General features: G+C 43.3%; 1 protein-coding gene across 1 annotated transcript in view; it reads left to right on the top strand.

The window, feature by feature from the left end:
- LOC142210967 (thioredoxin-like) overlaps positions 1-13,415 on the top strand; it is a 41,085-nt gene extending 27,670 nt beyond the window's left edge. The window contains exons 3-5 of the mRNA XM_075280344.1: positions 3,405-3,464; positions 3,566-3,631; positions 13,314-13,415. Of these exons, the coding sequence (XP_075136445.1) occupies positions 3,405-3,464; positions 3,566-3,631; positions 13,314-13,385 (198 nt within the window). The 3' untranslated portion in view covers positions 13,386-13,415. The remainder of the gene's footprint in view (positions 1-3,404; positions 3,465-3,565; positions 3,632-13,313) is intronic.
- The last annotated feature ends 3,381 nt before the right edge of the window (positions 13,416-16,796 follow it).

The raw sequence follows: 16,796 nt of genomic DNA, 5'->3' as shown, positions 1-16,796 counted from the left end.
ACATGATGCGTTTACATGTTTTTTTCCGTTGGGTTTTTTTTTGCTGTGTTTTGCTACATGGGGCCTCAGCTTAAAAGTCTCTTCAGAATTAAATTGGTCTGTTTTTTGTAAATTTTCTTAAAACATTAGAAAAGTGCAGTTAAAGTTGTTAGCCTACTAACATCCTAAAATTAAAGTATGCTTGAAAAAAAGGGTGCACCTGTAAAGCAGCAATATGGTAGACAATATTTATTCATTAATTCCTTAATTTTTGAGGTATGACTATGGTCTGAAAAACAGTGCATTTCAAATTTAGAGAACAGGAGCTTTGTCGTTAAGGTGATTTTTGGCCGTGTCTTTGAGGGGTTAAAAATAGCACTAAGGCTGGGTTCACACAAATTTTTTTTGGTCTGGATTTTGACGCGGAATCCTCTTCAAAATCCACCTCCCAATTGAGTTCTATAGGATCCTCTAGCTTTTTTTTCACTAGTGTTTTTTTTCTGCTAGCAGTTGCAGATTCTGCCTGAAAAAAACAATGGAGTCAATGGGAGGAGGTAAAACCGCTAGTAGCTTTTTCAAGGTCCATACACTGTGCTGGAGGAAAGAAACAAAAAACTAAAAATGCTACAAAAAACGCTACGAAAAATGCCTCATGTAAAAAACCGCTTCAAAAAAACATTTCTTAATTCCTAAAGCCTTTAGTTGGTTAGTGTTTTACCTTGGGTTGCTTTGTTGACCTCAAGGACTGTTATACTCTTTGGTATTGGTATGATCTTTGTTGGTCAAGGTCTTGAATTTCCTCCATTTCTACTCAATCTGATTGTGGATTAATGGAGTCCTTATTACTAGAGATGAGCGAACACTAAAATGTCCGAGGTTCGAAATCCGATTCGAACAGCCGCACACTGTTCGACTGTTCGAACGGATTTCGAACCCCATTATAGTCTATGGGGGGGGGGAATGCTCGTTTCAGGGGTAGGCAACATTCGATAAAATTATACTTACCAAGTCCACGAGTGACGGTCGGGCTGGATTCTCCTTGAAGTCTTCTCCCGGCGCAGCGCCTCCGCGGCGTCTTCCGGCTGGAATTCACTCTGCCTAGACATTGGGGCCTAGGCAGAGCCAACTGCGCATGCGCGGTCAGCTCTGCCCGGCCCGACGCCTGAGCAGAGCCGACTGCGCATGCGAGGGCATGCCCGCGCATTCGCAGTCGGCTCTGCCTAGGCCGGATGCCTAGGCAGAGTGAATTCCAGCCGGAAGACGCCGTGGGGACGCTGCACGGAGAAGACTTCTAAAGGTAAGAAAATAACCAGCGTTGATTGGCAGAATGTATAGCATCGAACCTTAAACTTCGAACAGCTAGTAGTGTTCGATCGAGTAAGAGTATTTCGAATACCGTAGTATTCGATCGAACACCTACTCGATCAAACACTACTCACTCATCTCTACTTATTACCAAACAATGAACATTGTAAAAGTGATATCCACAAGTAAATGGTAAATAGAATTTTTTTTCTAGAACCGTGATGGCGAACCTATGGCACACGTGCCAGAGAGGGTATGCAGAACCCTCTATGCTGGCACGCGTGTGGTCGCCTGGAACGGTCAGTAAGAGGGAATCCGGTACAGGATTCTCCGTTGATGAGTGATTGCTGCCTTCAGTTGTATGTGCAAATGCACATACAGCTGAAAGCTATCTGTGTAGGCCGCGGATCGCATGACCGTGGCCTACACTGACTGCAGAGTTTGACCTCTGACCCGACGCAGGCGCAATGATGTGAGTCATCAGTGCCCACAGTCAAAAGGAGATTGACACCGGCAGATCTTCATGGGTGAGTATAAAAGTGTGACTGTGAGCGTGGGTGTGAGTGTGTGTGTGTGTGTGTGTGTGTGTGTCAGTCAGTCATACTGAAGAGTGTATAATACTGTGGGGGGGGGGGGGGGTACTGAGGAGCATATAATACTGTGGGGGGTTCTGAGGAGCATATACTACTGTGTGTGTACCACTGTAGAGCATATAATCCTGTGGGGGGGCTACAATGTAGTGTATAATACTGTGTGTGGGGGCCTACTGTGGAGCATATAATACTGTGGTACTGTGGAGAATATAATTGTTAAGAACCTGATGCAGAACGAGAACGAGCCGAACCAGACCCTGGAGTTCTTCACCAGAGCTCCTGATGATGGAGTTGGACTTGGTAAAAGTCCGAGGCCCAGATCCGCAACTGCCCAGGGAGTGACACACACCCAGTGAACCCCAAGTAGGAGGACCCAGAAACCTGGACACTAACCTTAGAATGTAGTCCCAGAGAACCAGATGGTCTGGAGTAGTAGATGAACAGGGGGGTAATCCAGGGAATTCACATAGATACCCAAGGAGCAGATTTGTGGTCAGGCATGCCGAATCGGTAACTGGAGGTCATGTGGTAGCAGAAGGCAGAGGCAGAGAAGTCGAGGTGGTAGAGGCAGAGAAGTCGAGGTAGCCGAGTCATACACAGGAGGTAAATGTAGTAGCCAAATCAGCATCCAAAAGGGAGGTCAGGTGGAAGCCAAAGGTCATACACAGGAGATCAAGAAGGTGCCAAATTGGAATCATGGAGAGGAGGTCTGTAAGGCAAGCCAGGTCATACACATCCAGGGAATCCAGGTACAAGGAAATAGGCAGGAAGCAGGAAAGGAGACAGGGGACTGGAGAGAGGCTCGTCGCTAGGGGAGCTGATACTGCAGGAAAATGAATAACTAGCGATGGGACGAAACTAAAATGAGGCCTAAATAGCTTCAGGCCCACCGCTGACCCCCGACCCTGGAAGTGCCAGTCCCGGCATTAGGGGGAAATCAGAACCTCCACACACTCAAGCGGAGGTATCCGGCCTACCCCAGCACCGGAACAGGCCGACACTCCGGTGCTGGATAGGGATCGGGTTGGATGCCTCCGCGCAGCACAGAGGAGGCCCCGGCCCGTCCTAACAGTAATATTGTGTGGTGGGCCTACTGTGGAGCATATAATACTGTAGGGGGGCCACTGCGGAGCATATAATACTGTCTGAGGTCCCCTCACTATTTATGTCACACAATATCTGTTTTATAGCAGACGTGATATTAATACAGGTTGTAATAAAACACTATAAAACAGATCCTGTGCGATGTAAATAGTGAACATTAATTGTTCCAAAGTATCAAATGAAGATAGCTTTACATTTCAGTACAAAGTTGTTTGTATTATTGAAAGCTGTGTAAAGCCCGAGTCACACGACTGTGATTTGTTGGTCCGTAACTGTCCGAAATTGTGGATCTGCAGTGTATTAAGTTTAAATTGCCGTGTTGGCACTTCGCGATAACTTAGTGAGTTTTGGATTGCAGTTTGGGCACTTGGTCTCTAAAAAAATGCTTTCTTAAATTGGCTAACCAAGCACTTTATTTTCTAGGCAATGTCCGATCAGATGCCTGATGTAATATTTGCCAGAGTTGTCATTGAGAGAGAGGATGTAAGTATTAAAAGTGAATGTAATCTAGGTAAAATTCTACCATTTTTACAAAGGTGACAGTGCCATTTTTCTACTATAATTTAATTTATCTTTATTCACAGGAACTTATAGAAGAATATCAGATCGAAGGAGTACCAACATTTTTGTTCTGTAGAAATGGGAACTTGGTATGTTACACCAAATTTGTATGCACATTCATTTTAGTTGCTAATTTGTTTGCAATTAGATCTACTAGCATTTCTAAATGATTTTTACCAAAGTAGGTCAGAATAATTAAGACTGGTGTTTCATATGCCAGTTTTAATAAAAGCACTTACTGGCTCAGGGCAAGACTGAGGCTCCAGAGCTAGTGTATATTTCCATTATAACCCACACAAAAATTAGTGTGAGTTATAATAAATATGTTGGGTTGAGGCACCCCTGTTTCATCTCTACCCACTCTGCCCACATTTGCCTATTGTGGTGAAAATGAAGCAGAACAGGCATTGTAGCACTCATTAATAGAGATGAGAGAGTACTGTTCGGATCAGCCGATCCGAACAGCATGCTCCATAGAAAAGAATGGATGCACCTGGTACTTCCGCTTTGACGTCGGCTGGCCGCTTAACCCCCCCGCGTGTCGGCTACGTCCATTCATTTCTATGCGAGCGTGCTGTTCGGATCGGCTGATCCGAACAGTACTCACTCATCTCTACTCATTAACCTATTAGATTCTTTAAGAGGCAATATTTAACCCTTTCCCAACATCCACCGTACTAGTACAGCAGATGCTAGGTGTTTTACAATCGGCGGCCTTGTGAAGGCTCTCCGGCCTGTCATTCAATATGTTTACATAGAGTATCCTGCAATAGAACTGCTGGTATTTTGCAATCTATTAGCATTGTAATAGCTTCGCATTAGTGTTCAGAACCCCTGGAGTTCAAGATCTGTACGGGGGTCTAATAAATGGGAAAAAAAAGTAAAACATTTTTTTAAAATTTTTTAAAAATTTAAAGTTCAAATCACCCCTCTTTCCCCAGAACACATATAAAAGTACTTAAATACTGTTAAACACATACACATTAGATATCCCTGTCTCTGAAAATGCCTGATCTACAAATATATAAAAATGTTTTTCCCGTATGGTAAACGCCGCAGTAGGGAGAAAAATCAAAAGTGTCAAACCTTCATTTTTTTCACTGTTTTGCCTCTGATAAAAATTTGAATAAAAAGTGAACAAAGCAATAACAATTCCCCAAAATGGTATAACTAAAAAGTACACCTGGTCCCTCAAAAAAAGACACCCTATGCATCCCCGTACACGGAAGTATAAAAAAGATATGGGTGTCAGAATATGGCGACTTTTAGGGAAAAAAAAAATTGGTACAGTTTTGGATTTTTGTTAAGGGATTAAAGTATAAATAAAACCATATAAATTTGGTATCCCCAGAATCGTACCGAAACATAAAAAAATAGATGACATGTCACAGTGAACGCTGTAGAAACGAAGCTCGTAAGAAAGTTACACAAATACACTTTTTCTTCAAATCCACCCCATTCTGAATTTTTTCCAGCTTCCTAGTACATTGTACAGAATACCGTATTTTTCGGACTATAAGACGCACTTTTTTTCCTCCAAATATGGGAGTAAAATGGGGGTATGTCTTATAGTCCGAATGCAGCAGGTGAATCACTGTGTGCTGCGCTGCTGTCAGGATGACGAGGCAAGTTCACGAGGAGATAGACAAGTCAATGTACAGTAGTATCTATGTACAGTAATATCTATCTACTCGTGAACTTGCTCAACTTACCTGCTGCCGCTGCTCTCTGCTGGTCCGGTCCTCTGTCCTTCATGTAGCTTCAGAGCGCCCTGCGCCCCGTCCCCGCCTCCCTAGATTAGTATCATAGAGAAGGCGGGGTTAGGAGAGTGTGGGCAGGTACTGGGAGGGGAGACGTGAGTGATGCACTCCAGCCGCACCAAGCCCCGCCTAATAATATTATTATTATTATTATTATTATTAAGAAGAAGAAGAAATTGGATTTATATAGCGCCAACATATTCCACAGCACTGTACAATTTGTAGGGTTCAAATACAGACAGAAAGAATCATTACAAAGAAAGTCATTTCACACAATGGGACTGAGGGCCCTGCTCGCAAGAGCTTACAATCTATGAGGTAGAGGGGGTGACACAAGAGGTAGCAGGAGCGGCATTGCTTATGCAGAGATCAAACACTTTTGTAATAGAGGTGACTGTCATTACATAAACATAAGACTTTATGAGCCGTCAACAGTCGTGTCCTTTAATATGTGGATGGAGCTTGGACCTATAAAGTTAGCATGAGATGACATCATATCATGTGGGGAAATGTGAGAGCAGGGACAGAGGAGGGTTAAGGGTTTACGTTAGAAATTGTGATAGGCTTGTCTGAAAAGATGTGTCTTTAGTTTGCGTTTGAAACTGTCGAAATTGGGAGTTAATCTGATTGTCCGGGGTAGAGCATTCCAGAGAAGTGGTGCAGCTCGGGAGAAGTCTTGTATATGAGCATGGGAGGTTCTGATAATAGAGGATGTAAGTGTTAGGTCATTAAGTGAACGGAGAACACGGGTTGGGCGGTAGACTGAGAAGAGGGAGGAGATGTATGGAGGTGCAGCATTATGGAGTGCCTTGTGGATGAGAGTGATAACTTTATATTTTATTCTATAATGAATAGGAAGCCAATGTAGCAACTGGCACAGACCAGAGGCATCACTGTAGCGTCTAGCCTGATAGATGAGCCTGGCCGCTGCATTCAGAATAGATTGTAGAGGGGAGAGTTTATAAAGGGGAAGACCGATTAGTAAGGAGTTACAGTAGTCAAGGCGAGAATGAATCAGAGAGACAATAAGTGTCTTTAGTGTATCTCTGGTAAGGAAAGAGCGTATTCTGGAGATGTTTTTGAGGTGGAGGTGACATGAACGTGCGAGTGATTTAATATGAGGGGTGAAGGAAAAGTCTGCATCAAACATGACCCCGAGGCAGTGGGCATACTGCCTAGGAGTTATAGTAAGGCCTGAGACTGCAATGGATATATCAGGGACAGATCTATTAGATGGTGGAAACAGTAGTAGTTCAGTCTTGGAGAGATTTAGTTTCAGATAGAGTGAGGTCATGATATTTGAGACAGCAGAGAGACAGTTGCTGGTGTTCTGTATGAGTGCAGGGGTGATGTCACAAGATGATGTGTATAACTGGGTGTCATCAGCAGAAAGATGGTACCTGAAGCCAAATCTGGCAATGGTTTGTCCAATGGGGGCTGTGTAGAGAGAAAAGAGCAGGGGGCCTAGGACCGAGCCCTGAGGAACCCCAACAGCAAGGGAAAGAGGGGAGGAAACAGAGCCCGCAAATGATACACTGAAAGTGCAGTCTGAGAGATAAGAGGAGAACCAGGAGAGCACAGTGTCATTGAGGCCAACTGAGCGGAGCATAGTGAGGAGAAGTTGATGGTCAACAGTGTCAAAAGCTGCAGAGAGGTCCAGAAGAATAAGAAGAGAGAAGTCACCATTGGATTAGGGGAGGTTAGAGACGGGTCGATAGTTAGCAGCACAGGATGGGTCCAGGAAGGGTTTTTTCAATAGCGGGGTTATAACAACATGCTTGAAGGAGGATGGGAAGATTCCAGAAGAGAGAGAGAGGTTAAATATTTTAGTAAGGTGAGTAGTGACAGCAGGCGACAGAGATTGGAGAAGGTGTGAGGGGAAGGGATCACTGCTGCAGGTTGTAGGGCGAGATGAAGAAAGTAGTTGGGAGACTTTCTCTTCTGTAACATTTACAAAAGATGAGAATGGACAGTCTGAAGTGCGGTTGGTGAGGGAATCAGTGCTATGGTAGGTGGTGGGATCAATGCCACCTGGGGCTTGGGCAGTAATTTCCTGACGGATCTTATCAATTTTATCATGGAAATAAGTGGCAAGGTCATCGGCACTAAGGTCTGTGAATGGCATCTGCACCTTGGGTGTGAGTAAGGAGTGAAAAGTTTCAAAAAGCCTTTTAGGGTTGCTGGAGAGAGAAGAGATGAGGGCGGTGAAATAGTCTTGTTTGGCAAGGTAAAGGGCAGAACTATATGTTTTAAGCATAAATTTGAAGTGGAGGAAATCTGCAGGTGAACGAGATTTTCTCCAGAGACATTCGGCACATCTAGAGCACCGCTGAAGAAATTGTGTCTGTGGCGTGTGCCAGGTTTGCTGCCTCCTATGTGGGACTTTACGAGTGGAGGGGGGAGCCACCTCATCCAATGCATTTTTAAGGGTTTCATTATAGTGACTAGTGGCCAGATTGGGACAGGAGATTGAGGAGATGGGGGACAGAGAGGATTGTAGAGTATCTAAGAGGTGCTGGGTGTCGATAGTACGCAAGTTCCTATATGTGTGTTGGATAGGTGTATCTTGTGAAGGGGAGAGGGCACTGATGGTGAGAGACAGAAGGTTATGATCAGAGAGGGGCAGAGCAGAGTTAGTAAATTTAGAAACTGTGAGGAGTCTATGGAAGACAAGATCAATCGTGTTTCCACCTACATGTGTGGCAGAAGAAGAACATTGTGAAAGACCAAAAGAAGTGGTTAATGAGAGAAACTGTGAGGCAGCTGGAGAGTGAGGGGTGTCAATAGGGATGTTAAATTCACCCATGATGAGGGTAGGAATGTCACTGGATAAAAAGTGGGGAAGCCAAGTGGTCCAAGAATTGGTTGGGTGAGCCAGGTGGACGGTAGATCACGGCTACACGTAAGGAGAGTGGGCGGAAAAGTCTGATAGCAAGGACTTCAAATGAGGAGAATGTGAGTGAGGGTACCGTTGGAATGGCCTGAAAAATGCACTGTGGTGACAGAAGTAAGCCTACCCCACCACCCTGCCTGTTGTCAGGCCTAGAGGTATGTGAGAATTGTAGGCCACCATGAGACAGAGCAGATCTGCCTGCTGGATCCAAGTTTCAGTAAGGGCGAGCAGGCTGAGGGATTTACTAAGGAATAAGTCATTAATATATTCTAGTTTTTTGCACACAGAGCGGGCGTTCCAGAGAGAGCAGTTAAAGGAGACAGGGGAGAGGTGAGGGGAAGGAACACGGTAAATATTGATGAGGTTTGTAGGCCTTCTATGTGTGCAGGAAGAAGAGTTAGTGAAGGAAGGAGGGCCGGGGTTAGAAGAGATGTCCCCAGCAGCTAGGAGGAGTAACATGGACAGAGACAGAAGGTGGTTCAGTGATTTATGTGGGTGCTTATATTTGGTTTCACTGCTAAAAGTAGTAAAGGGGCGATTAAAGAGACTGAAAAGAGTGTGAGAGCTGTACATGGGAGAAGGAAGAAGAGAGGGACTGATATGGATGGAGTGTACTGGTGGTAGAGATGGAGGAGAGGTGTGCAGGAAGACAATGGCTAAGATAGTAAGAGACAGTGCAGCTATAGGATACCATGTGGTAAAACTTGTTGTTTTAGGTTGCAATTTACCTGGTGTTCTCCCATGGTTTGCCTGTTCCGTGCCCTGTTTAAGTGCCATGTATAAGTGCAATTTGGTTAATCTGCACTTCAGTTAAGATGCATGCTGCAAATGAAATGCTTCCCATATGCTATATCTACTTATATAGGAAAGCAGAGCTTCAGAACTAGCACTAATTTAAGTTGTTAACTAATTAATCTACAAACTGTGACACATGAGGAGACTGGCAGTGTGGCTCCAAGTAAACATTTGGTCAGGATCAGCCATAAAATCAGTGAGAATCAAAAGATTGACACTAGTACAGATAAGAACACATGGAAATGCTAGAATATAGTTCAGTGATCAAGCAGAGGTGGATGAAATAGATGATCATATACCATTCAATATTACAGCAGATGATTGAAGGGAGATGCAGAACAGCAAGCAGAGGTGGATTAAATAGATGATCATATACCTGTGTGATGAGAAGAATGAAGGTCATAATCATGCCATGTATAAGTGCACTTTGGTTAATCTGCACTTTGGTTAAGATGCAATTTGGTGAAGATGCATGCTGCAAATGAAATGCACCCTGCATATCAACACCTCTACTTCATTGTCACTGAACCATTTCTTCGCTTATCTTGGCGTATGATTTGGGTCGTTGTCCTGCTGGAACATTACAGTATATCCAAAGTACATGAATGTACGAAGTAACTTGTTTTGTAGGATACTAACATATAGCTCAACATTGAGATCATCAACAGTCCTTGTCAGATATCAGCACTAGAGATGAGCGAACACTGTTCGGATCAGCCGATCCGAACAGCACTATCCCATAGAAACGAATGGAAGCACCTGGCACATACGCTTTGCCGGCGGCCGGTCGCTTAACCCCCCGCTTCCATTCATTTCTATGGGAGCGTGCTGTTCGGAACGGCTGTTCCGAACAGTGTTCGCTCATCTCTAATCAACACCTTTGTCTATGAAATAACCTCAAATCATTAGGCTTCCTCCACCAAACTGTCACGTTCGTGTCTGAGTTCAGACCCAGATTCCGGACTGCAGATTGCACCGCTAAGGAAACAGGGGAAGGAGACTATCCCTGACACTACGGTGGCTAGCTAGGCCCTGCCTACGGGTGGTGGTCAGCTGCCCCCAAGCTAGCCTTGGCCCCGACAACTCCTGGCTCTCTAGCACGAAGACCTAGCCGACAGATAGGGCAAGAGCTACAAGAGAGCTAGGGACTGGGGATTCTAAGGTGGTGACCCCTACAGAAATCAAGATGCAGCTGCAGACAAACAGGATGGGATGTGCTGGACAACAGACACGCAGCACAACACAATACAAAACAAGAGAATGAGGAGAGGGACAGTGGAGAGGTGAGGAAAGGGTTAACACAGGACTGGGGCAAAATAAACTGGAACCCACCTCAAACAACCAGATAGTGCCAGGCAAACAGAAGTGAAGGACAGGGCAGAGTAGAAGTGTGGAGGGACAAACCAAACTCACACACAAACTACTTCCTAGACAGTTGCAGCACAAGCAAAACACTCCTCCTCCCAGGGCCACGAATTTTAGGTTGGGACCACAAAAACCAGCAACTAGTGGAGCCAGCCCTCTTCCTTATAAAGGCCCCAGAAACCTCCCATAGGATGATGGCAATAATTAACACCTGAGGTTCGATTCCTGGAACCTCAAGTATTCTCAGAGGATTGACACCAAATACCCAAACCGATGGTCCAGTGGCAAAGAAACCACCAGCACAACACAGGAGCCCGGATCAAATCCCCAATAGAAACACACACCAACATATACAAACAATTAGGTCATGACACAAACTTGACAATTTCTTGATCTGTTAGCCCCCTTTTCCCTTGTTTCTCCCAGACTCATTTCACCTATCAGAGCCCAGACTATTGACTTTCATCTCACTGCTGCAAATAACCCTTTTCCATCTTCTAATGTCCACTTTTTGTACCTTTTGGAAAACTCAAGCTGACACTTTTTATGACAATATTGAAGCTGAGGTTTCTTCACCTTTATTCTGAACACCATTCCAGACTGGCATGAACCTCAGTGATTGCACTATTTCAAAGTTTAGAGTCATCTTTGTACCAGAACTAATAGACCTTGTGATGACCTGACTTGACTGCGATATTTTTCCTGGACATCCACCTCTTGGAGTTTGAATGGATAGATGGACTTCATTTTGTATTTTTCCAACTGTCATGTCACTTACTTGCATGCATTTTAGCTATTTTCTTAGCTGAGCGATCTCCATCGATGAGCTGGATAATGCTGTTTCTCTTGTCCTAGGAAATCATAGTTGATACTCGATTTGAACCAGTGACCTTTCACTTGGGAATCAACCGAATAACACATTGAGCTATTAGAGAATGTGAGAACAGGTTGTAATTTGTAGAATACATGAAGAAAAATATTTTTCCACCACCAGGAGCAAAACAGTAGCAATACAGTTACATGACAAGAATTTGCATAACTATAATCATATGTTAAATAGTTACAATTTATGTATGAGATAGCCAAGATAATTGTCTATAAGATAATGGTAGTCTCACATTTGAAGCTGTAGTGGATGGTGAGATATGGAACCCGAAAGACAAAACTTTGAAACCTTGTTACCCTTTTGCTCATCATTGTATAACTGTTTGAAGTGACCCTCCTCTACTCTCATTTCCTCTATATTTTACACATCTCCAACTTCAGGCCTATACTCCATTCACAGTAACATTCAGTGATAGGCAGGAAAATCTCTCAATACAGAAGGAAGGGGAAGAGTAAAAAAATTTTGGATTTGGCAGAAATGATCCAACATTTGTTAATAAAGTATATTTAATCACAATACATTGTAAAATTAGAAGCAATTCAGTGTGAAAACAATTGAGCTTTGTGTGTATGAATACTTACAAAGTATGCAAAAGTGCTGTATGTGTGCATGTGCAGAAGTGGAACTAGATTTTATAGCATTTAAATACTCTGACCAAGGCAAAGTGGCTTGCTGATGCCCCCATGACACTTAGCACTTGTGGTAGATGCCCCTGTTTCCCTACTCTATCTACAACTCTGGCATGTATGCTTACAGTCTATGCAGCCGAACTGTCTGTGTGTATATTTACTGTGTGTGCACATGAGCTTTGTGTTTATGTGTACTGTATGTGCAGAAGAGCGGTTTCTGTATGTGGTTTGTGAGTAGCAGGCGCACACTCTTAGCCAATAATTCCCTTTGACTAATTTATCTTAACAATTAGTGACAAGTGACATTGACCCCTCTACTCCTTTCTACCACTAGGGCAATTTTAATTAGTATGAAATATTTTTTTTTTTTTCAGTTATGCTTCCCTAAATCTACATCTTATATGCAGAAATGTCTTATTGTCCAAAAATACAGTATTTTTTATTTTTTATTTTCTTGCATGGTAAAATTCAATATATATAGAGGTAAAAGATATGATCTTTATTTGCCCCTGATTTGGTCCATTCTTTGTGTACTTGTTAACTACACCAATCATGTACAATATATCATTACTGTTGAAAGCAGCATTTGTATAAACTTTATTGACTGCCTGAGTAGCCAGTAGGAGATGAGGGCTAGTCCAGATCCCCAGACAAGCCAGCACCTGCTCCACACATCTAAATGATCACAGCAGTGACTAGAGGCAGCAGCAGTAACAAGGACAGGTAGACAAAGACATTTTTATTTACTTATTTTTAACTATTCAAGACTCTCTTCTGCCTCCATTGGACATGCATTGTTCTGTGAGTGATCGGATGGGTTTTATGGACACCAACAGACTTGCAGTATGGTATATAGATAAGGGATAGTTAAAGAGATGAGCAGAATGTGCAATAGATGTGAATTCTTGAGTATTAGTTTCATGCAGGATCCTGCTCAGGCTATGTTCACATAGTGAGTTTTTTTTCCCCAAAACTTGGAAACCTGCATTCATTATATACACATTTATATAGGTAAATATGTATACAGTATATATTTAAATATGTATATAGAAAGTAAAGAGTTTTGCGCAACTTCAGAGGGTGTACTGGACATGAATGAAAAACCGCTAGAAAACGTAGTGGGCAGATGCCTGGGAGGGGTTTCCTGAAAAATCAGACACTCACACAACCAAGAAGTGTAAACCAAAAAGTATTGCATGAGTCTGAAAATATGAGGAATGGTAAAATGGTCCAAACACACATGAAAGTTCTTAAAGTAGATATGTTTATTCATTCGTATAATAAGCATTTCCTGAATTTAGTCACATTTTCTAAGTCCAGAAAACAACCCTTTAAATTATTATACATGTATGTAAGACCTCTGTCACATGTAATAGTGCAATCAACAATTACAAAGGACAATCGGGGCCATTCACTTTTTCTAACTTGTTTGTTCCATTCTAGAAGTATAGATTCCATGGAGGAAATGCTGACTTCATGTGCAACAAAGTGGAAGAGCTAAGGTTCCAGAACTAATGACTTGCAATTTTAAATAAATAAAGACATTTTGGGTATCATAAATTCCTGTCAGCATTTTTTTTTCACTATATGTGGCAAACATTTTTATTTATTTGAAATAAAACAAAATCAAATCTCTGTTGCCTTCCAAACAAAGTCATAACTTAAAGAGGTTGTCCATTTTCAGACCAATATTGAGAGACAAATGTTATTGCTTGTATAATAAAAAAGTTGTAACATTTTCCAGTATATTTGTTAGAATCAATTCCACACAGTTTTCTAGATCTCAGCTTGTTGGACTGATTTATTTTTTTATTCACTGGGAGTAAGCAGAATGAATTACAGCAAGCAGAGATCTAGAAAACCGTGAGGAATTAATACAGAAAGTATATTGGTAGATTATGATTATAATTATTATTCATAATAATGAGTTTAAGTTCCCCAGCTTTAAGCATGATTTACTCCTTCAGAGCATAGTATTCAATTCTGCTCTCTGACCCAGTAGTATTCAACCCTGCTCTCTGATTCAGCTATGTCGTCTTGAGCAGTGGCGTAACTAGGAATGGCGGGGCCCCGTGGCGAACTTTTGACATGGGGCCCCCCCGACACCGAAGATCTCGACCGAGTCCCTCCTACGCATTCCTGCACGCTCTATTATGTTCCATAGTGGCCCCTGCACACAGTATTATACCCAATAGTGGCCCCTGCACACAGTATTATGTCCCATAGTGGACCCTGCACACAGTATTATACCCAATAGTGGCCACTGCACACAGTATTATGTCCCTTAGTGGCCCCTACAGGACTAAATACTGTCACGTCACCCGCTGACCGCTATACCAGGACAAATTGTGGATAAAAAATCTGGTCATGTGCATTACAATTTAGTAACTCCATGTGCCTCATATTAATAGCAGTTAACCCCATCATCTCCCTCACATTAACCCCTGTGTGCCTCACCATAAGAGTTACTGATATGTGAGAGACATGGAGGTAATAATAAAGTATCTTCATTACTATTACCCCCACATGTCTCACATATCAGTAACTCTTATGGTGAGGCACACAGGGGTTAATGTTAGGGAGATGATGGGGTTAACTGCTATTACTATGAGGCACATGGAGTTACTAAAACACAAGTAATCACCCCAAATGCCTGACATTAATAAGTAACCCCAGTACGTACCTGTGTAGCTTTAGTTTCATTTTCCTTCTTCCTTTCTTCCTCCAGTGCAGGACGGCAGGAATAAGCCCCGCCTCCTCCTCTCATTGGTGGGCAGAGGACAGACAGAGAAAGGGAGGGGGGGGGGGAGAGAGGGGGAGCGTCCTGAAGCGCTGAAAGGAGCCAGACCTGCAGCTCCTGTGTCTCAGCCGTTGCTGCAGCTTCGGGGCCCCCTGTTGGTGGAAAGTATTCCACCAACAGGGGGCCCCGATCATTATACTCGGGGGTCCGAAAAGACCTCAGAGAATAATCATAGCAGCGGTAGCAGCTGTCACCGGGCCCCTAATGTCCCGGGCTCTGTGGCAGCTGCTACCGTTGCTATGGTGGTAGTTACGCCACTGGTCTTGAGGCTTCCCGAGGTCAGAGCTTCTAGGTCTAAGGGCTTGGTGGGCCCTAGCAATATCGAATCAGGATATGACCATACAGGAACTTTTGTCAATATGTGGGGTAGTGGGATGTCCAGAGGACAGGGTTATGACAGGAGCACATGGAAAGGGCCAAGATGGCCGCTGAGTTCCTGTTGTTAGAGAGGGGGAGGAAGAGGACAGCAAAGCCATGGTGCAGAGACTCACCAGGGCTTCTTTAAAGGTGGACATAGGACTCTGATGGCATTAATGGAGAAGGGGCTGTAGCGGCCGGCTCGGGATGCCCAGAGGGAGGAGCGATGAGTGCCAGCTTCTGCAGCACAAGACCGCCAGAGGAAGCTGGGTAAGTCGGCACCTTGGTCACAGTGTCACTGTTGGTAGGTTGCCAAAGATTTCCTAGTGGGAGAAATATAAGTTGGTGATGGGCACTTCGGGTGTCTAGGATGAGGAGTGGCCTTCTATGGCCCGTGTAGTATGGGTTTTGCCCATGGATCAATTCTTAGAGACCTTAAAAACAGAAGGTTTGAGATAGAGCTGGATTCAAGCGTGTCTGCACCACTGCATGACCAGACATGCTCCCGAGTCACCCCTTATAAATACGATGTGGCTCCATTCTGTTTGTTTCTAAAGCATCACTTAGTCCAGGGATAGGGAACCTTCGGCTCTCCAGCTGCTGTGAAACTACAACTCCCAATATGCTCCATTCACTTCCATGGGTGTTCCAAGAACAGCAGAGCAAGTATGCATGCTGGGAGTTGTAGTTTTGCAACAGCTGGAGAGCCGTATGTTCCCTACCCCTGACTTAGTCTCATGTGCACTCCCACATGAGGTGTGCTCCCACATTAGGAGCACTCAAGTATGAACTCACACTTGCAGCCAAACTTGCAACCTCCCTCATTATACAGAAAATAGACATCCCTAAGGGATATGGATGAGTGTCCTAAAGTGTCAGAACCCCCTGGGCTCTCCTGGAAAGAACTGTTCCAATTAGACCTATACCTTTATTGCCCCAGTGTAAACTGGTCCGAACCGCCTTCCACTCATAAAATTGTTTGTCATAATAGAGCTATACTTGGCCACCATGAACACGATAAGCTTGATGTCTAAATAATAAAACAATCCAGAGAAAAATAACTGGTATCACACTCTCTTAATTGTGGTGCTAAGCAAAAAAAGGTTCTCCATCCTATAATGTAAATCTTAGAATATTGCTGGACACACTCTTATGGTGAAGACAATATATATATATTTTTTTTTCACATTCTTTCATGAAAAATATGTTTCACAATCAATAACAACGTCATTTTTAATAGTATGTGGTAAAGTGAGGTTGCAGATCCAAGTAATGCAACGTTTTGATCAGGAGACTTTCATCCGGCAAGATCTGCTCACAAGACAATATGGAAAAAATAATGGCATTGGTGGTCCACTAAATGACTAGACCTGCCACTGCTGGAAGGCCTGGGGAGAGGTGAGTAATATTTTCTATGTTTATGGGCTACTCATAAATAATAACAATATGAATTAAAAAAAGCAGGAAAAAAAAAACAGGACAATGTTTTAGCTTTACTGGCCGCTTCTTCAGTAACACAATCGGTTCAAGTCCACAATGCAAACAGACTCCTAGCAACACTTTAAAAATCTTCGATCGAGTCCTATATGGGGCTCACAATCTAAAAAAAAAACAAAAAAAAAAAACAACTTTTTACAGCAACTACATATAGTCTGCTGATCGGTGTTCTCTGTGATACTTTCACAGCTGGGCAGTCTATTCTTCCAGCTGAGAAACATACCGTAGGTACCATCTCTTGTATCAGGTTCCTTTACCACCAACACCGTCCT

The sequence above is a fragment of the Leptodactylus fuscus genome, chromosome 1, assembly GCF_031893055.1.
Source record: "Leptodactylus fuscus isolate aLepFus1 chromosome 1, aLepFus1.hap2, whole genome shotgun sequence".
NCBI lineage: Eukaryota > Metazoa > Chordata > Amphibia > Anura > Leptodactylidae > Leptodactylus > Leptodactylus fuscus.
Note: the sequence above shows the minus strand (reverse complement) of the source record. Positions and strands in the feature narration are given on the sequence as shown.